Consider the following 20,908-nt stretch of genomic DNA (forward strand, 5'->3'; position numbering starts at 1 on the left):
AGTACATGGTGATGACTGCCTGTTAGTTCCCCAGTACATGGTGATGACTGTCTGTTAGTTCCCCAGTACATGGTGATGACTGCCTGTTAGTTCCCCAGTACATGGTGATGACTGCCTGTTAGTTCCCCAGTACAGTACATGGTGATGACTGTCTGTTAGTTCCCCAGTACATGGTGATGACTGTCTGTTAGTTCCCCAGTACATGGTGATGACTGTCTGTTAGTTCCCCAGTACATGGTGATGACTGCCTGTTAGTTCCCCAGTACAGTACATGGTGATGACTGTCTGTTAGTTCCCCAGTACAGTACATGGTGATGACTGCCTGTTAGTTCCCCAGTACATGGTGATGACTGCCTGTTAGTTCCCCAGTACATGGTGATGACTGTCTGTTAGTTCCCCAGAACAGTACATGGTAATGACTGCCTGTTAGTTCCCCAGTACATGGTGATGACTGTCTGTTAGTTCCCCAGTACAGTACATGGTGATGACTGTCTGTTAGTTCCCCAGTACATGGTGATGACTGCCTGTTAGTTCCCCAGTACATGGTGATGACTGTCTGTTAGTTCCCCAGTACATGGTGATGACTGCCTGTTAGTTCCCCAGTACATGGTGATGACTGCCTGTTAGTTCCCCAGTACAGTACATGGTGATGACTGCCTGTTAGTTCCCCAGTACAGTACATGGTGATGACTGTCTGTTAGTTCCCCAGTACATGGTGATGACTGTCTGTTAGTTCCCCAGTACAGTACATGGTGATGACTGCCTGTTAGTTCCCCAGTACATGGTGATGACTGCCTGTTAGTTCCCCAGTACAGTACATGGTGATGACTGTCTGTTAGTTCACCAGTACATGGTGATGACTGTCTGTTAGTTCCCCAGTACATGGTGATGACTGTCTGTTAGTTCCCCAGTATAGTACATGGTGATGACTGTCTGTTAGTTCCGCAGTACATGGTGATGACTGCCTGTTAGTTCCCCAGTACATGGTGATGACTGTCTGTTAGTTCCCCAGTACATGGTGATGACTGCCTGTTAGTTCCCCAGTACAGTACATGGTGATGACTGTCTGTTAGTTCCCCAGTACATGGTGATGACTGCCTGTTAGTTCCCCAGTACATGGTGATGACGGCCTGTTAGTTCCCCAGTACACTACATGGTGATGACTGTCTGTTAGTTCCCCAGTACAGTACATGGTGATGACTGTCTGTTAGTTCCCCAGTACAGTACATGGTGATGACTGCCTGTTAGTTCCCCAGTACATGGTGATGACTGCCTGTTAGTTCCCCAGTACAGTACATGGTGATGACTGCCTGTTAGTTCCCCAGTACATGGTGATGACTGTCTGTTAGTTCCCCAGTACAGTACATGGTGATGACTGCCTGTTAGTTCCCCAGTACATGGTGATGACTGTCTGTTCGTTCCCCAGTACATGGTGATGACTGTCTGTTAGTTCCCCAGTACATGGTGATGACTGTCTGTTAGTTCCCCAGTACAGTACATGGTGATGACTGTCTGTTAGTTCCCCAGTACATGGTGATGACTGCCTGTTAGTTCCCCAGTACAGTACATGGTGATGACTGTCTGTTAGTTCACCAGTACATGGTGATGACTGCCTGTTAGTTCCCCGGTACAGTACATGGTGATGACTGTCTGTTAGTTCCCCAGTACATGGTGATGACTGCCTGTTAGTTCCCCAGTACATGGTGATGACTGCCTGTTAGTTCCCCAGTACATGGTGATGACTGTCTGTTAGTTCCCCAGTACATGGTGATGACTGTCTGTTAGTTCCCCAGTACATGGTGATGACTGCCTGTTAGTTCCCCAGTACATGGTGATGACTGCCTGTTAGTTCCCCAGTACATGGGGATGACTGCCTGTTAGTTCCCCAGTACATGGTGATGACTGCCTGTTAGTTCCCCAGTACAGTACATGGTGATGACTGTCTGTTAGTTCCCCAGTACATGGTGATGACTGCCTGTTAGTTCCCCAGTACATGGTGATGACTGTCTGTTAGTTCCCCAGTACATGGTAATGACTGCCTGTTAGTTCCCCAGTACAGTACATGGTGATGACTGTCTGTTAGTTCCCCAGTACATGGTGATGACTGCCTGTTAGTTCCCCAGTACAGTACATGGTGATGACTGTCTGTTAGTTCACCAGTACATGGTGATGACTGTCTGTTAGTTCCCCAGTACATGGTGATGACTGCCTGTTAGTTCCCCAGTACATGGTGATGACTGTCTGTTAGTTCCCCAGTACAGTATATGGTGATGACTGTCTGTTAGTTCCCCAGTACATGGTGATGACTGCCTGTTAGTTCCCCAGTACAGTACATGGTGATGACTGTCTGTTAGTTCCCCAGTACATGGTGATGACTGTCTGTTAGTTCCCCATTACAGTACATGGTGATGACTGCCTGTTAGTTCCCCAGTACATGGTGATGACTGCCTGTTAGTTCCCCAGTACATGGTGATGACTGTCTGTTAGTTCCCCAGTACAGTACATGGTAATGACTGCCTGTTAGTTCCCCAGTACATGGTGATGACTGTCTGTTAGTTCCCCAGTACAGTACATGGTGATGACTGTCTGTTAGTTCCCCAGTACATGGTAATGACTGCCTGTTAGTTCCCCAGTACATGGTGATGACTGCCTGTTAGTTCCCCAGTACAGTACATGGTGATGACTGCCTGTTAGTTCCCCAGTACAGTACATGGTGATGACTGCCTGTTAGTTCCCCAGTACATGGTGATGACTGTCTGTTAGTTCCCCAGTACATGGTAATGACTGCCTGTTAGTTCCCCAGTACATGGTGATGACTGCCTGTTAGTTCCCCAGTACAGTACATGGTGATGACTGCCTGTTAGTTCCCCAGTACAGTACATGGTGATGACTGTCTGTTAGTTCCCCAGTACATGGTGATGACTGTCTGTTAGTTCCCCAGTACAGTACATGGTGATGACTGCCTGTTAGTTCCCCAGTACATGGTGATGACTGCTTGTTAGTTCCCCAGTACAGTACATGGTGATGACTGTCTGTTAGTTCACCAGTACATGGTGATGACTGTCTGTTAGTTCACCAGTACATGGTGATGACTGTCTGTTAGTTCCCCAGTACATGGTGATGACTGTCTGTTAGTTCCCCAGTATAGTACATGGTGATGACTGTCTGTTAGTTCCGCAGTACATGGTGATGACTGCCTGTTAGTTCCCCAGTACATGGTGATGACTGTCTGTTAGTTCCCCAGTACATGGTGATGACTGTCTGTTAGTTCCCCAGTACATGGTTATGACTGCCTGTTAGTTCCCCAGTACAGTACATGGTGATGACTGTCTGTTAGTTCCCCAGTACATGGTGATGACTGCCTGTTAGTTCCCCAGTACATGGTGATGACGGCCTGTTAGTTCCCCAGTACAGTACATGGTGATGACTGTCTGTTAGTTCCCCAGTACAGTACATGGTGATGACTGTCTGTTAGTTCCCCAGTACAGTACATGGTGATGACTGCCTGTTAGTTCCCCAGTACATGGTGATGACTGCCTGTTAGTTCCCCAGTACAGTACATGGTGATGACTGCCTGTTTGTTCCCCAGTACATGGTGATGACTGTCTGTTAGTTCCCCAGTACAGTACATGGTGATGACTGCCTGTTAGTTCCCCAGTACATGGTGATGACTGTCTGTTAGTTCCCCAGTACATGGTGATGACTGTCTGTTAGTTCCCCAGTACAGTACATGGTGATGACTGTCTGTTAGTTCCCCAGTACATGGTGATGACTGTCTGTTAGTTCCCCAGTACATGGTGATGACTGTCTGTTAGTTCCCCAGTACAGTACATGGTGATGACTGCCTGTTAGTTCCCCAGTACAGTACATGGTGATGACTGTCTGTTAGTTCCCCAGTACATGGTGATGACTGCCTGTTAGTTCCCCAGTACATGGTGATGACTGCCTATTAGTTTCCCAGTACATGGTGATGACTGTCTGTTAGTTCCCCAGTACATGGTGATGACTGTCTGTTAGTTCCCCAGTACATGGTGATGACTGCCTGTTAGTTCCCCAGTACATGGTGATGACTGCCTGTTAGTTCCCCAGTACATGGTGATGACTGTCTGTTAGTTCCCCAGTACATGGTGATGACTGCCTGTTAGTTCCCCAGTACATGGTGATGACTGCCTGTTAGTTCCCCGGTACAGTACATGGTTATGACTGTCTGTTAGTTCCCCACTACATGGTGATGACTGCCTGTTAGTTCCCCAGTACATGGTGATGACTGCCTGTTAGTTCCCCAGTACATGGTGATGACTGCCTGTTAGTTCCCCAGTACATGGTGATGACTGTCTGTTAGTTCCCCAGTACATGGTGATGACTGTCTGTTAGTTCCCCAGTACATGGTGATGACTGCCTGTTAGTTCCCCAGTACATGGTGATGACTGCCTGTTAGTTCCCCAGTACATGGTGATGACTGTCTGTTAGTTCCCCAGTACATGGTGATGACTGCCTGTTAGTTCCCCAGTACATGGTGATGACTGTCTGTTAGTTCCCCAGTACATGGTGATGACTGCCTGTTAGTTCCCCAGTACATGGTGATGACTGCCTGTTAGTTCCCCAGTACAGTACATGGTGATGACTGTCTGTTAGTTCCCCAGTACAGTACATGGTGATGACTGCCTGTTAGTTCCCCAGTACATGGTGATGACTGCCTGTTAGTTCCCCAGTACAGTACATGGTGATGACTGTCTGTTAGTTCCCCAGTACATGGTGATGACTGCCTGTTAGTTCCCCAGTACATGGTGATGACTGTCTGTTAGTTCCCCAGTACATGGTGATGACTGCCTGTTAGTTCCCCAGTACATGGTGATGACTGTCTGTTAGTTCCCCAGTACATGGTGATGACTGCCTGTTAGTTCCCCAGTACATGGTGATGACTGTCTGTTAGTTCCCCAGTACATGGTGATGACTGTCTGTTAGTTCCCCAGTACATGGTGATGACTGCCTGTTAGTTCCCCAGTACATGGTGATGACTGCCTGTTAGTTCCCCAGTACATGGGAGAGTTTGTGGTTGTTATTACAATCTTCTGTCTCATTACTTTGTGTCACAAATGACACGCTATTCCCATCAAAGTAGTGCACTATATAGGGAATAGGGTCCATCAAAGTAGTGAACTGTGTAGGGAATAGGGTCCATCAAAGTGGTGCACTATATAGGGAATAGGGTCCATCAAAGTAGTGCACTGTGTAGGGAATAGGGTCCATCAAAATAGTACACTGTGTAGGGAATAGGGTCCATCAAAGTAGTGCACTATATAGGGAATAGGGTCCATCAAAGTGGTGCACTATATATGGAATAGGGTCCATCAAAGTGGTGCACTATATAGGGAATAGGGTCCATCAAAGTGGTGCACTATATAGGGAATAGGGTCCATCAAAGTAGTGAACTGTGTAGGGAATAGGGTCCATCAAAGTGGTGCACTGTGTAGGGAATAGGGTCCATCAAAGTAGTGCACTGTGTAGGGAATAGGGTCCATCAAAGTGGTGCACTATATAGGGAATAGGGTCCATCAATGTAGTGCACTGTGTAGGGAATAGGGTCCATCAAAGTGGTGCACTATATAGGGAATAGGGTCCATGAAAGTAGTGCACTATATAGGGAATAGGGTCTATCAAAGTAGTGCACTATATAGGGAATAGGGTCCATCAAAGTAGTGAACTGTGTAGGGAATAGGGTCCATCAAAGTAGTGAACTGTGTAGGGAATAGGGTCCATCAAAGTAGTGAACTGTGTAGGGAATAGGGTCCATCAAAGTAGTGCACTGTGTAGGGAATAGGGTCCATCAAAGTAGTGCACTGTGTAGTGAATAGGGTCCATCAAAGTAGTGCACTGTGTAGGGAATAGGGTCCATCAAAGTAGTGAACTGTGTAGGGAATAGGTTGCCATTTGTCATGCTGGCAAAGACATTTCCAGGGGGGAAAAAATCCTTAGAAAACCTTAATGGTATTTCCTTCCCTTTTTTCATGGATTGGTGGGTCCCCTGCGGGGCGGTTGAGCTAACGTAGGCTAATGCGATTAGCATGAGGTTGTAAGTAACAAGAACATTTCCCAGGACACAGACATATCTGATATTGGCAGAAAGCTTAAATTGTTGTTAATCTAACTGCACTGTCCAATTTACAGTAGCTATTACAGTGAAAGAATACCAAGCTATTGTTTGTGGAGAGTGCACAGTTTTGAACATGAAAAGTTATTAATAAACAAATTAGGCACATTTGGGCAATTTTGAACAGAAATGCAATGGTTCATTGTATCATTCTAAAACTTTGCACATACACTGCTGCCATCGAGTGGTCAAAATCTAAATTGCACCTGGTCTGGAATAATACATTATGTCCTTTCTTTTGCATTTCAAAAAATACTAAACAAAGGTTTTTTTTCTTTGTATTATCTTTTACCAGATCTATTGTGTTATATTCTCCTACATTCCTTTCACATTTCCACAAATTTCAAAGCGTTTCCTTTCACTTGGTACCAATAATATACATATCCTTGCTTCAGGGCCTGAGCTACAGGCAGTTAGATTTGGGTATGTCATTTTAGGCGAACATTGAAAATAAGGGGCCAATCCTTCTGTCCTTGTTATTAATAAGAACATTTAACACTTGATTCAGATGACTATTTTCCCACTTTCAGTTGAATATGCAATATTTAATAGGCCTATGACTGTGGAACACAGTGTTATTTCCAGGTCTGATATTCCATAACCACCACTGACACAAACTAGATGCTAGGCTAGGCTAGGCTAGGCTAGGCTAGGCTAGGCTAGCCCCAAGTGTTGACACTTTAAACTGTATTTTTAAATGACTCATTGATAAAACATTTACCCAGACAATATCTAAAAACCCTGAAGACAAACCTTGTTTGTATTTGTGTGTGTGTGTGTGTGTGTGTGTGTGTGTGTGTGTGTGTGTGTGTGTGTGTGTGTGTGTGTGTGTGTGTGTGTGTGTGTGTGTGTGTGTGTGTGTGTGTGTGTGTGTGTGTGTTGCTGAGGGGTTGAATGTGTCAGTGAGTCAACATCCTATAAAGCTTTAATCTCACACCAAAACATCCTGAAGGAATCCCATGACTGACTGTGAGGGAATCTTCTGATCTGTTGAATTAACCAAATTCTCAGTATAATTGCTTCACAGGAAAACAGTTATTTGAGTTTGAGGCCATGCTACTCTGGTCCTTCTTCTGTCTGCTGGAACTTCAGCAACTTCTTAGTCTGTCTGGTTCATTTTGGTACAACAACAACAACATGAACACAAACAAAGTCTACGTCCCAAATTAGGTTTACATTCTGGTGACCAATGTTGAATGTTTTCCTGCTCCCAAATGGCACCCTATTCCCTACACAGTTCACTACTTTGATGGACCCTATTCCCTACACAGTTCACTACTTTGATGGACCCTATTCCCTACACAGTGTACTACTTTGATGGACCCTATTCCCTACACAGTGCACTACTTTGATGGACCCTATTCCCTACACAGTTCACTACTTTGATGGACCCTATTCCCTACACAGTGTACTACTTTGATGGACCCTATTCCCTACACAGTGCACTACTTTGATGGACCCTATTCCCTACACAGTGCACTACTTTGATGGACCCTATTCACTACACAGTGCACTACTTTGATGGACCCTATTCCCTACACAGTGCACTACTTTGATGGACCCTATTCCCTACACAGTTCACTACTTTGATGGACCCTATTCCCTACACAGTGCACTACTTTGATGGACCCTATTCCCTACACAGTTCACTACTTTGATGGACCCTATTCCCTACACAGTTCACTACTTTGATGGACCCTATTCCCTACACAGTTCACTACTTTGATGGACCCTATTCCCTATATAGTGCACTACTTTGATGGACCCTATTCCCTATTAGGGTGTAGCAGTAGGGTGTAACAGTAGGGTGTAGCAGTAGGGTGTAACAGTAGCAGTAGGGTGTAGCAGTAGGGTGTAACAGTAGGGTGTAGCAGTAGGGTGTAACAGTAGGGTGTAGCAGTAGGGTGTAACAGTAGGGTGTAACAGTAGCAGTAGGGTGTAACAGTAGCAGTAGGGTGTAACAGTAACAGTAGGGTGTAGCAGTAGGGTGTAACAGTAGGGTGTAACAGTAGGGTGTAGCAGTAGGGTGTAGCAGTAGGGTGTAACAGTAGGGTGTAACAGTAGGGTGTAACAGTAGCAGTAGGGTGTAACAGTAACAGTAGGGTGTAGCAGTAGGGTGTAGCAGTAGGGTGTAACATTAGGGTGTAACAGTAGGGTGTAACAGTAGCAGTAGGGTGTAACAGTAACAGTAGGGTGTAGCAGTATGGTGTAACTGTAGGGTGTAACAGTAGGGTGTAGCAGTAGGGTGTAACAGTAGGGTGTAACAGTCACAGTAGGGTGTAACAGTAGGGTGTAGCAGTAGGGTGTAACAGTAGCAGTAGGGTGTAACAGTAGGGTGTAGCAGTAGGGTGTAACAGTAGGGTGTAGCAGTAGGGTGTAACAGTAGGGTGTAGCAGTAGGGTGTAACAGTAGGGTGTAACAGTAGCAGTAGGGTGTAACAGTAACAGTAGGGTGTAGCAGTAGGGTGTAGCAGTAGGGTGTAGCAGTAGGGTGTAGTAGTAGGGTGTAACAGTAGGGTGTAACAGTAGGGTGTAACAGTAGCAGTAGGGTGTAACAGTAACAGTAGGGTGTAGCAGTAGGGTGTAGCAGTAGGGTGTAGCAGTAGGGTGTAGTAGTAGGGTGTAACAGTAGGGTGTAACAGTAGGGTGTAACAGTAGCAGTAGGGTGTAACAGTAACAGTAGGGTGTAGCAGTAGGGTGTAGCAGTAGGGTGTAGCAGTAGGGTGTAACAGTAGGGTGTAACAGTAACAGTAGGGTGTAGCAGTAGGGTGTAACAGTAGGGTGTAGCAGTAGGGTGTAACAGTAGGGTGTAGCAGTAGGGTGTAACAGTAGGGTGTAGCAGTAGGGTGTAACAATAGGGTGTAGCAGTAGGGTGTAGCAGTAGGGTGTAGCAGTAGGGTGTAACAGTAGGGTGTAGCAGTAGGGTGTAACAGTAGCAGTAGGGTGTAACAGTATGGTGTAGCAGTAGGGTGTAACAGTAGGGTGTAACAGTAACAGTAGGGTGTAACAGTAGGGTGTAACAGCAGCAGCAGGGTGTAACAGTAGGTTGTAACAGTACGGTGTTACAGTAGCAGTAGGGTATGACATTTGGGTGTTACAGTAGCAGTAGGGTGTAACAGTAGGGTGTAACAGCAGCAGCAGGGTGTAACAGTAGGTTGTACCAGTAGGGTGTAACAGTAGGGTGTAACAGTAACAGTAGGGTGTAGCAGTAGGGTGTAACAGTAGGGTGTAACAGTAACAGTAGGGTGTAACAGTAGGGTGTAACAGCAGCAGCAGGGTGTAACAGTAGGTTGTAACAGTAGGGTGTTGCAGTAGGGTATGACATTTGGGTGTTACAGTAGCAGTAGGGTGTAACAGTAGGGTGTAACAGCAGCAGCAGGTTGTAACAGTAGGTTGTAACAGTAGGGTGTAACAGTAGGGTGTAACAGTAACAGTAGGGTGTAACAGTAACAGTAGGGTGTAACAGTAACAGTAGGGTGTAACAGCAGCAGCAGGGTGTAACAGTAGGTTGTAACAGTAGGGTGTTACAGTAGCAGTAGGGTGTAACAGTAGGGTGTAACAGTAGGGTGTAACAGCAGCAGCAGGGTGTAACAGTAGGTTGTAACAGTAGGGTGTAACAGTAGGGTGTAACAGTAACAGTAGGGTGTAACAGTAACAGTAGGGTGTAACAGTAACAGTAGGGTGTAACAGCAGCAGCAGGGTGTAACAGTAGGTTGTAACAGTAGGGTGTTACAGTAGCAGTAGGGTGTAACAGTAGGGTGTAACAGTAGGGTGTTACAGTAGCAGTAGGGTATGACATTTGGGTGTTACAGTAGCAGTAGGGTGTAACAGTAGGGTGTAACAGTAGGGTGTTGCAGTAGGGTGTAACAGTAGGTTGGAACAGTAACAGTAGGGTGTAACAGTAGGGTGTAACAGTAACAGTAGGGTGTAACAGTAACAGTAGGGTGTAACATTAGGGTGTAACAGTAGGGTGTAACAGTAGGGTGTAACATTAGGGTGTAACAGTAGGGTGTAAACATTTGGGTGTGACACTCAAACTTTGAATTCCTGTGTTATTTGTTACATCGACACTTTCCTCACAGATTACCTTTGTTAAGCACCCATTTTGTTTGGCTTGGTAAAATTCAGGTAAACATTGACTCGAGTGACCCAGTTTTATGTAATTGGTTCTATAAAAAACGAAATCTATAACTATTCTGTAACTGACACAAAGACACAAATTGTGACAAACTGTAGCAGGATGAGAAATGAACCACCAGTTACAGAATAGTTATGGATTTCGTTTTTTATAGAACCAATTACATAAAACTGGGTCACTCGAGTCAATGTTTACCTGAATTTTACCAAGCCAAACAAAATGGGTGCTTAACAAAGTTAATCTGTGAGGAAAGTGTCGATGTAACAAATAACACAAGAGTTCAAAGTTTGAGTGTCACACCCAAATGTTTACAGCTATTGAATATTCCCTGAATCTTGTGACTATGCATAATTCACCCTGTAAATGAACTTGGACTTAAACCATTTCACTCTGTGAGGAGCATAAGCTGAATCAGTGTTTCAAACAAGTGAAAGAAATTAGTAACATTTCTATATTTATTTAGGACAAACAAGAGTTTAGATTAGAGCAGTGGTACCCAACTCTGGGTCGTGGAGTACCCCCTACAGTAAACATTTTTTAAACACAATTGATTCAACTTGTCAACTAATCATGAGGCTCTCAATGAGTTGAATCAGGTACATTTGTCCAGGGCTACAACAGAAATGTGTGCCGCTGTGGGGACTGTAGCACTGGAGTTTGGGTATTTGGGTAGCTGAAATGGGATTCTATAGTATAGCAGGTAAACACATTTCTTTTCCTGATGATGTACAGTATTTGTGTTTACATGATGTGTGCACTGCATTGACAGAGTGTCAGCTGAGCCACATAAATAATAGGAGATCAGACACAAATAGCCAGCGTTTTACTTTAGTCACACAACTATGGACAAGTGAATTGGTTTCAATGTGAGCAACATCTGTTGCTACTGTTCATAATTATATAAATGATTCAGAATCTTATTCAACAGCAAATGCAACTAAATTGTCATAACATTCATGAGTCTGAAAATAATCTCCCAAACAGTTTTCGCATGATAGTCCCTATATCTCTATAAAGTTATATGTAAGCATTAAATAATATAATGACCATGATTAAACTCACAACAATTCGGAAATACATATTTGGTATGGACTTTTTTTTTTTTAAATAGAGAAACATGATTGGCTAAGGCAAAGCAGACCCCGCCTCGTTGATGACGTGTTTCCGTCTTCGTTCCTCCCACTAGCCCAGAGTAACAACGTCCGGACATTTACCGAGCTCTCGTCAGCCAAAACATATGGCAAAAATATACGCTTTTCTTTCTTTTTATGTGGTGTGCACTACATTTTAAAAATTCCGCCGAAAAAGAGAAGACGATTTTCCGAAACATTTTCGCCGTTATCTCACGTAAGTATTACAAAAAAAACTTGGATTGAATTTTTTGCTGTTGTTTGAATTCGTGCTAAAGTGAGCTGGTTAGCCAACGCAACATGGCGGTCGCAGTGCTAACCAGCGAACAGGATGCTAACGGCTAGCTAGGTACAGGACAGGCGAGTAGCTGGCTAGCTACCTGCTTACCTTTTCCATCTGGAAATGGCGCTCTTGTAAATATTTACACACATTGTTTACCTGTAGAAACAAAATAAGATACTATTTGATAAATTATGGCATTTAAATGTATTTTTACGATTTTGGTAGCTCGCTAGCTAGCTACGTGTACTTGTTAGCGCAATGTCAACAGCCGCCGTTATCTTCATGAGTTCTAGTTACTGTCAAATGTTAAAACGTTTCGCTGTGTCTCTGGAGATTGACAGCCAAATAAATGTTATTAAGTAGCTACCTACATCTTAATGTTTATCAGACATAATTCGTTGATCGTTTGCTGTGTTGTGATAAACTAAAGAGATTAAACTGAACCAGTATGTGTTAGACTTCTCTAACGCCCAGAAAGCTACGGTTTAAACTCTCATTCACCAGCTTTACAAGCGATATGTCAAAATACTTTCGTTGGTCACCAAATATGGAGTTTCACTGAGTAACTATCTTAATAATTTACTCCCGTTACGACTGGTATGTACTTCTTAAAAAAAAAAAAAAGGTATAGCCACGCACGGGTCTGAAGTACAGCGGATGAGTATATTGGAGGTGGCCAAGAGGCTTTTTCCCCCATTAATTGTAATTATTTTTATTTAGACGTTTTTTGGAAGTATGTAATGTAAGTAAATGTAAGTAAATGTAAGTACATACCGGTTCAACGTCAGTACATTTTAATATGGTTGCTCAACGAAACTTTCTATTTGGTTATCAATGAACGTATTTTGCCGAGCTGGTGAATGGGAGTTAGAATCTGGGTGTTAGAGAGGTCTAAAGTACAGGTTCAGACCTAGTTACATTTTCTAATCTATACTTGTTTATATCCTACCCATTCATCAAGGTCATCCACGATACTGATTCAAAATACCGGCCTTTACTGGGAATCAAAGTAACACTTGCTAGATTACATTAGTGTTTTGCCCGTTGCATGGCAACATTTTCTCTCCCATTTATTTCTTTGCTTGTCAAAGCACATTGATTAATTATGCTAATAGTATGTTTTATTGATGTGTATCCAACAGCTTTCAGCCTCAATAAATGAATTTTAAACTCCCCTAGGAATGTTTTTCCTAAACATAGTTGGTTACAGTGCTCCGGTAAATGAGTACAGAATGCCATGTTTTAACATTGTCAATATTTACCTAAAGCACAACTGGGTAGCAGCTAAGTACCTAACATATCGATCCTTCCATACACCACTAACAAATTGTTATTTTTAGGGTGCAGTAAATTTCACTCAACATAGCTATGTGTACAGACTTTACCATCAGTATAATCTCCCAAAGCTGTCAATGAATATAATTACTTTCCAGGTTTATGCAATAGTGACTAGATCTGAACACACTGTACCCTCTATCCATGCTGTCACGCCTGGCTGACTATGTTAGTGACTTGTCTGAGCCTCTAGGCCTTTGAGTCACACGTTTTCCAGTTTCAACACAAACAATCAACAACTTTTATTTATTTTTTTTTTTTTAAACGTGTACCTGTTCTCCCCACAGGGCTCCCTCTTCTCTTTACAGGTGTATAACTGCTACCCAGAAGGCCTAGGGGCGGCCCTTTACCGGGAGCGCTTTGACTTCAACGCTGAGCCGCCTTGGGATCCTAGCTGATAGCGGGACACGGCCATCTACAGACTTGTCCATGTAAGCAGAAGCCATTCTGACACTTTCCGTAGGCTGCTTTCGAACCGGACAAACGTATGCGTGAAAAAGAGCAGGGACTCGATGGTTCCCAATAAGAGCAGTGTGTTGTGGGAAGGCCTAGTGGTGTTTTTGCTGCGTCAGACAACCAGTTGATGTGTTTTTGGTTTGAAGGCACCCTTACAAAGGTGTCTTATTGATATAAGCAGCTTTTAGATCAAGCTGACGCCTCTGGAATTAAAGTCAATATCGGACACGTCATACACAGTCCAACCCATGTCTCGGCAAGCACGGTGGAAAATAAATATATTTTTTATCTACTTCTGTCTTCAGATATTCGAAGTCTTTGAAAAGTGTTTTTTTTTTTTTTTGTACCATCTTGCATGGTTTCTTTTAAATGAGTTTTGTAATAATTAAGGTGATTGTCCACCTACCAGCAACATATCGTTGTCCTCTGTCTGTGTGTTGCAGGACCCACGGCTCAGTCGCGACTTTGACTACTACTTCTTTATGATTGTCTGCTGAATACGGTTGAGATGAAAGGACTTGCTGACCAACCGAACCACATGATTGAACTCCTGGAGGGTGACACCACCCTGGAAGATGTCATTGACGGACATGTTTACGAACAAGCTCTGGTGAGGGAATTAATTCATTTCACATGATTTAGAACAGCTAAAACAACCCTGGAGGATGATTCATGAAAGCCTTTTAACAATGTCTAAATCCCTTCCCCCCCTCCAAATTCCTTGCCTTGTGGCTGTTGTGCCCTGGGGATGAACCAATTGCTGTGCTCCGAAGCACGACTCATTCGCATGTCGCTCAGATCTCAGTTGAAATAAGCTAATGCCCGTCATGAGGTCGAGTCCTTCTCACAGGCATCGCAGCTCTGAAGGACTAGTGAAGAGACACCGGGTCCTCATCCAATTCAGAGGCTCTGAAGGACTAGTGAAGAGACACCGGGTCCTCATCCAATTCAGAGGCTCTGAAGGACTAGTGAAGAGACACCGGGTCCTCATCCAATTCAGAGGCTCTGAAGGACTAGTGAAGAGACACCGGGTCCTCATCCAATTCAGAGGCGCATTGAAGATGTTGGAATTGTCCATATTTACTTTTCTTCAGGCAACAAGATGTGTGTGTGTGTGTGTGTGTGTGTAACCAGCGCTTGTCTTTCTGTGTGTGTGTGTAACCAGCGCTTGTCTTTCTCTCTGTGTGTGTGTGTGTGTGTGTGTGTGTGTGTGTGTGTGTGTGTGTGTGTGTGTGTGTGTGTGTGTGTGTGTGTGTGTGTGTGTGTGTGTGTGTGTGTGTGTGTGTGTGTGTGTGTGTAACCAGCGCTTGTCTTTCTGTGTGTGTGTGTGTGTAACCAGCGCGTGTGTGTGTAACCAGCGCTTGTCTTTCAGTGTGTGTGTGTAACCAGCGCTTGTCTTTCAGTGTGTGTGTGTAACCAGCGCTTGTCTTTCAGTGTGTGTGTGTAACCAGCGCTTGTCTTTCAGTGTGTGTGTGTGTGACCAGCGCTTGTCTTTCAGTGTGTGTGTGTGTGACCAGCGCTTGTCTTTCAGTGTGTGTGTGTGTGTGACCAGCGCTTGTCTTTCAGTGTGTGTGTGTGTAACCAGCGCTTGTCTTTCAGTGTGTGTGTGTGTGACCAGCGCTTGTCTTTCAGTGTGTGTGTGTGTGTGACCAGCGCTTGTCTTTCAGTGTGTGTGTGTGTAACCAGCGCTTGTCTTTCAGTGTGTGTGTGTGTGTGTGCATGTATATATTTATTATATCTATATCTAGCGCTTCTCTGTATATATATGTATGTATGTATATATGTATATGTGTGTGGTGTGTGTATATATACAGACAGACAGACAAGCACTAGAGAGGTGTGTGTATATATAAAATCCAAAATGTAGTATAATTTAAAAAATGTTAGCTTCACTGTCCAAATACATATGAAGGGGACAGTATATTATATGGTTCTTGTGAGCATTACATTGTGGATATATATATATATATATATAACTAGCTCTTGTGTTCCCCAGGCTGAAAAGAGTGTGTTTGTAGTGTCTGACCTTGGGTCCCTGATGAGACAGCATGTCCAGTGGCAGCTCACCATGCCCCAGATCCGTCCCTACTACCAGGTCCAATCCAACAGCAGCCTGGTTGTCATCGAGGTCCTGGCCTCTCTCGGCCTCGGCTTCGTCTGTGCTAACAAGGTCAGTGGTAACATTTTTTTTTTTTTTACATTTTATCGCTTATGTTTTTATGAAAAACATAGATCAATCAACTAACACTAACAGCTTGAATACCTTGTCATTCTGTGGGCTTTCTCTGTGCCAGTGGGATCACAAACTCTAAAGGATAGGTAATAACACATCAGCCACACTGACCCTCAACACGGAGGACCCTCAGGGTTGTGTACTTAGTCCCCTCCTGTACTCCCTGTTCACTCACGACTCCAACACCACCATTAAGTTTGCTGACGACACAACAGTGGTAGGCCTGATCACCGACAACGACGAGACGGCCTATAGGGAGGAGGTCAGAGACCTGGCCGTGTGGTACCAGGATAAAAAAAAAAAACTCTCCCTCAACGTGATCAAGACAAAGGAGATGATTGTGGACTACAGGAAAAGGAGGGCTGAAAACAACCCCATTCACATCGACGGGGCTGTAGTGGAGCGGGTCGAGAGCTTCAAGTTCCTTGGTGTCCACATCACCAACAATCTGTGATGTAGTCTCAGGAGACTGAAAAGATTCGTCATGCGTCCCCAGATCCTCAAAAGGTTCTACAGCTGCACCATCGAGAGCATCCTGACTGGTTGCATCACCGCCTGGTACGGCAACTGCTCGGCCTCTGACCGTAAGGCACTACAGAGAGTAGTGTGAACGGCCCAGTACATCACTGGGGCCAAGCTTCCTGCCATCCAAGACCTCTATACCAGGCGGTGCCAGAGGAAAGCCCATAAAAGCCAATTGTCAGACTCCAGTCACCCAAGTTCTGGACTGTTTTCTCTGCTACTGCACAGCAAGTGGTACCAGAGCGCCAAGTCTAGGACCAAAAGGCTCCTCAACAGCTTCTACCCCCAAGCCATTAGACTGCTGAACAATTCATAAAATCGCCACCGGACAATTTACATTGACCCCCCCTCCTCCCCCTTTTGTATACTGCTGCTACTTGCTGTTTATTATCTATGCATAGTCACTTCACCCCCACCTACATGTACAGATTACCTCAACTAACCTGTACCTCCACACACCTACTCTGTACCAATGCCCCCTGTATATAGCCTCCACACTAACTCAGTACTAGTACCCCCTGTATATAGCCTCCACACTAACTCAGTACTAGTGCCCCCTGTATATAGCCTCCACACTAACTCAGTACCAGTGCCCCCTGTATATAGCCTCCACACTAACTCAGTACTAGTACCCCCTGTATATAGCCTCCACACTAACTCAGTACCAGTGCCCCCTGTATATAGCCTCCACACTAACTCAGTACTAGTACCCCCTGTATATAGCCTCCACACTAACTCAGTACCAGTGCCCCCTGTATATAGCCTCCACACTAACTCAGTACTAGTACCCCCCTGTATATAGCCTCCACACTAACTCAGTACTAGTGCCCCCTGTATATAGCCTCCACACTAACTCTGTACCGATACCCCCCTGTATATAGCCTCCACACTAACTCTGTACCGATGCCCCCCTGTATATAGCCTCCACACTAACTCAGTACTAGTGCCCCCTGTATATAGCCTCCACACTAACTCAGTACCAGTGCCCCCTGTATATAGCCTCCACACTAACTCAGTACCAGTGCCCCCTGTATATAGCCTCCACACTAACTCAGTACTAGTACCCCCTGTATATAGCCTCCACACTAACTCAGTACCAGTACCCCCCTGTATATAGCCTCCACACTAACTCAGTACTAGTACCCCCTGTATATAGCCTCCACACTAACTCAGTACCAGTGCCCCCTGTATATAGCCTCGTTATTGTTATGTTACTTTTTATATATTTTTTATTTTAGTCTACTTGGTGTTAGGACCGTGCCTAAACAAGAAAACCACACAGGCATTTTCCAAGCAAGGAGAGACAAAGTCAAATAGTTCCATTACCGTTTGTAGAAACATGTCAAACGATGTTTACAATCAATCCTTAGGGTCTTTTTAACATTAATCTTCGATAATATTCCAACCGGACAATAGCGTATTCATTAGAGGAAAAATAAGGAACGGCGCGCCTGTGTGCCCGCACAGTAAACGACTCGTTGGTCTCTGGCTTGAGACAGCTCTTATTCTCTCCCCAGTAACAGTAGAAGCATGAAACAAGGTTCTAAAGACTGTTGACATCTAGTGGATGCCTTAGGAAGTGCAAAATGATCCCACACACACTGTAGTTTGGAAAGGCAATCGATTGAAAAACTACAAACCACTTCCTGGTTGGATTTTTTTTTCTTCAGGTTTTTGCCTGCCATATGAGTTCTGTTATACTCACGGACATCATTTAAACAGTTTTAGAAACTTCAGAGTGTTTTCTATCCAAATCTACTAATAATATGCATATCCTACCTTCTGGGCCTGAGTAGCAGGCAGTTTAATTTGGGCACGTCATTCATCTGAATTTCCGAATACTGCCCACCTGTCACCAAGAAGGGCTTGTAAATAAGCACGCCACGGTTAGGTCTACACCGGTTGCTTTTGACGCATTTCACAAATAACATTTTATTTGAACTACACGTCTAACTGTTTCATTGTCCTCTCCTAAAATGAAACTTGTATGTCATGTCTTCTAACGTATGTGCATATGATGTGTTGTCTCAGGCTGAAGTCAGTCTGGTGTTGGACCACGGCGTGCCCCCTGACAGCATCATCTTCTCTGGAGTTTGCAAACAGCTGTCCCACATCAAACACGCAGCCAAGAATGGCGTCGACCTCTTGGTGTGCGACAGCGAGACGGAACTCTGCAAGATAGCCCGTTCTCACCCAAATGCCAGGTAGGTGCCCATGCAGACCAGAGTCTAAAAGGAAATTGCACATTTAGGTGTTTCTTGGTTTGTAGTTAACTGGGAAAAGTTGAAGTAATTCAAAACGGGAAAAAAGCTCCTTCACACTTTTTTATCAGTATCACATACTGATATGACCATGTCAGGTCTCTGTGAACTATGGAAGAGAAGAGGACCGTGCCAGGTCTCTGTGTACTATGGAAGAGAAGAGGACCGTGCCAGGTCTCTGTGTACTATGGAAGAGAAGAGGACCGTGCCAGGTCTCTGTGAACTATGGAAGAGAAGAGGACCGTGCCAGGTCTCTGTGTACTATGGAAGAGAAGAGGACCGTGCCAGGTCTCTGTGAACTATGGAAGAGAGGACCGTGCCAGGTCTCTGTGAACTATGGAACAGAAGAGGACCGTGTCAGGTCTCTGTGAACTATGGAAGAGAGGACCGTGCCAGGTCTCTGTGAACTATGGAACAGAAGAGGACCGTGCCAGGTCTCTGTGAACTATGGAAGAGAAGAGGACCGTGCCAGGTCTCTGTGAACTATGGAAGAGAAGAGGACCGTGCCAGGTCTCTGTGAACTATGGAAGAGAAGAGGACCGTGCCAGGTCTCTGTGAACTATGGAAGAGAAGAGGACCGTGCCAGGTCTCTGTGAACTATGGAAGAGAGGGCCGTGCCAGGTCTCTGTGAACTATGGAAGAGAAGAGGACCGTGCCAGGTCTCTGTGTACTATGGAAGAGAGGACCGTGCCAGGTCTCTGTGAACTATGGAAGAGAAGAGGACCGTGCCAGGTCTCTGTGAACTATGGAAGAGAGAGGGCCGTGCCAGGTCTCTGTGAACTATGGAAGAGAGGACCGTGCCAGGTCTCTGTGAACTATGGAAGAGAAGAGGACCGTGCCAGGTCTCTGTGAACTATGGAAGAGAAGAGGACCGTGCCAGGTCTCTGTGAACTATGGAAGAGAAGAGGACCGTGCCAGGTCTCTGTGAACTATGGAAGAGAGGGCCGTGCCAGGTCTCTGTGAACTATGGAAGAGAAGAGGACCGTGCCAGGTCTCTGTGAACTATGGAAGAGAAGAGGACCGTGCCAGGTCTCTGTGAACTATGGAAGAGAAGAGGACCGTGCCAGGTCTCTGTGTACTATGGAAGAGGAGAGGACCGTGCCAGGTCTCTGTGAACTATGGAAGAGAAGAGGACCGTGCCAGGTCTCTGTGTACTATGGAAGAGAAGAGGACCGTGCCAGGTCTCTGTGTACTATGGAAGAGAGGACCGTGCCAGGTCTCTGTGAACTATGGAAGAGAAGAGGACCGTGCCAGGTCTCTGTGAACTATGGAAGAGAAGAGGACCGTGCCAGGTCTCTGTGTACTATGGAAGAGAAGAGGACCGTGCCAGGTCTCTGTGTACTATGGAAGGAGAGGACCGTGCCAGGTCTCTGTGAACTATGGAAGAGAAGAGGACCGGTCACTAATGAATTTTTGTAAATAGTGTAAATTCTTCTGTCTATTATGTTTGTTTTATTTTTGTCAGCACCACAGGTCAGATTCCTGGGACATATGTAAAATGTCCTTAGTGAATAAAGTGAATTGTGCCTTGCTATGTTCCTCCCAGGCTGCTGGTTCAGGTAACTACATGGGCCCAGGCAGCAGAGACCAGCATGGAGTTTGGCTGCTCTCTGAAAGGCTGTAGGCGCCTGCTGGAGGCTGCCAAGGACCTGGGGGTGCAGGTGGTGGGAGTGACGTAAGTACACATCTTTCACAGTGTACTTAGGATGCTGTTAAATGGTGACCATCACACGTAGTGCTTTGTCCATTTGGAATGATTTAAAGGCTTGGTTCATCCAATATACATGTTTAGGTTCAATTCATTTGACCTTGAGTTACCTGTTGGGGCTGTAGCGACAAATTGATCTGTTTTTACTTCTGCTTCAGGCAGTAGCTACCATGATTTAGCATCTTCCTAATCCTTACCTAATCGTATTTTTAGAAACCTAGTTACTACTGTTAGTACAGTAATTACAATTGTCTTTGGTTGTGTTTTCAGGTTCCACGTTCCCAGCTCCTGCAAGGACCTGCAGGCCTACACCCACGCGCTGTCGGATGCCCGCTGTGTGTTTGACATGGGGGTGAGTAGAGAGGAGCTTATGTGGGACGCTACTGTCCCACCTGCGGGACACACTATTCAACAGCCAGTGAAATAGCAGGGCGACAAATTCAAAACAACAAATCTCATAATTCAAATTTCTCAAACATACAACTATTATATCCCATTTTAAAGATACACTTCTCGTTAATCCAACCACATTGTCTGATTTCAAAAAGGCTTTACGGCGAAAGCATAACATTAGATTATGTTAGGACAGCGCCTAGACAAGAAAAACCACACAGCCATTTTCCAAACAAGGAGAGGTGTCACAAAAACCAGAAATACAGATCAAATTAATCACTAACCTTTGATGATCTTCA

General features: G+C 44.9%; 1 protein-coding gene across 1 annotated transcript in view; it reads left to right on the forward strand.

The window, feature by feature from the left end:
- The first annotated feature begins 11,461 nt into the window (after positions 1–11,461).
- Positions 11,462–20,908, forward strand: part of azin1b (antizyme inhibitor 1b) — a 28,077-nt gene continuing 18,630 nt past the window's right edge. The window contains exons 1-7 of the mRNA XM_014143324.2: positions 11,462–11,635; positions 13,324–13,467; positions 13,936–14,102; positions 15,489–15,662; positions 18,279–18,451; positions 20,055–20,183; positions 20,487–20,568. Coding sequence (XP_013998799.1) covers positions 14,001–14,102; positions 15,489–15,662; positions 18,279–18,451; positions 20,055–20,183; positions 20,487–20,568 — 660 coding nt within the window. The 5' untranslated portion in view covers positions 11,462–11,635; positions 13,324–13,467; positions 13,936–14,000. The remainder of the gene's footprint in view (positions 11,636–13,323; positions 13,468–13,935; positions 14,103–15,488; positions 15,663–18,278; positions 18,452–20,054; positions 20,184–20,486; positions 20,569–20,908) is intronic.

This window comes from Salmo salar, chromosome ssa14 (assembly GCF_905237065.1).
Source record: "Salmo salar chromosome ssa14, Ssal_v3.1, whole genome shotgun sequence".
In the NCBI taxonomy this organism is placed as follows: domain Eukaryota; kingdom Metazoa; phylum Chordata; class Actinopteri; order Salmoniformes; family Salmonidae; genus Salmo; species Salmo salar.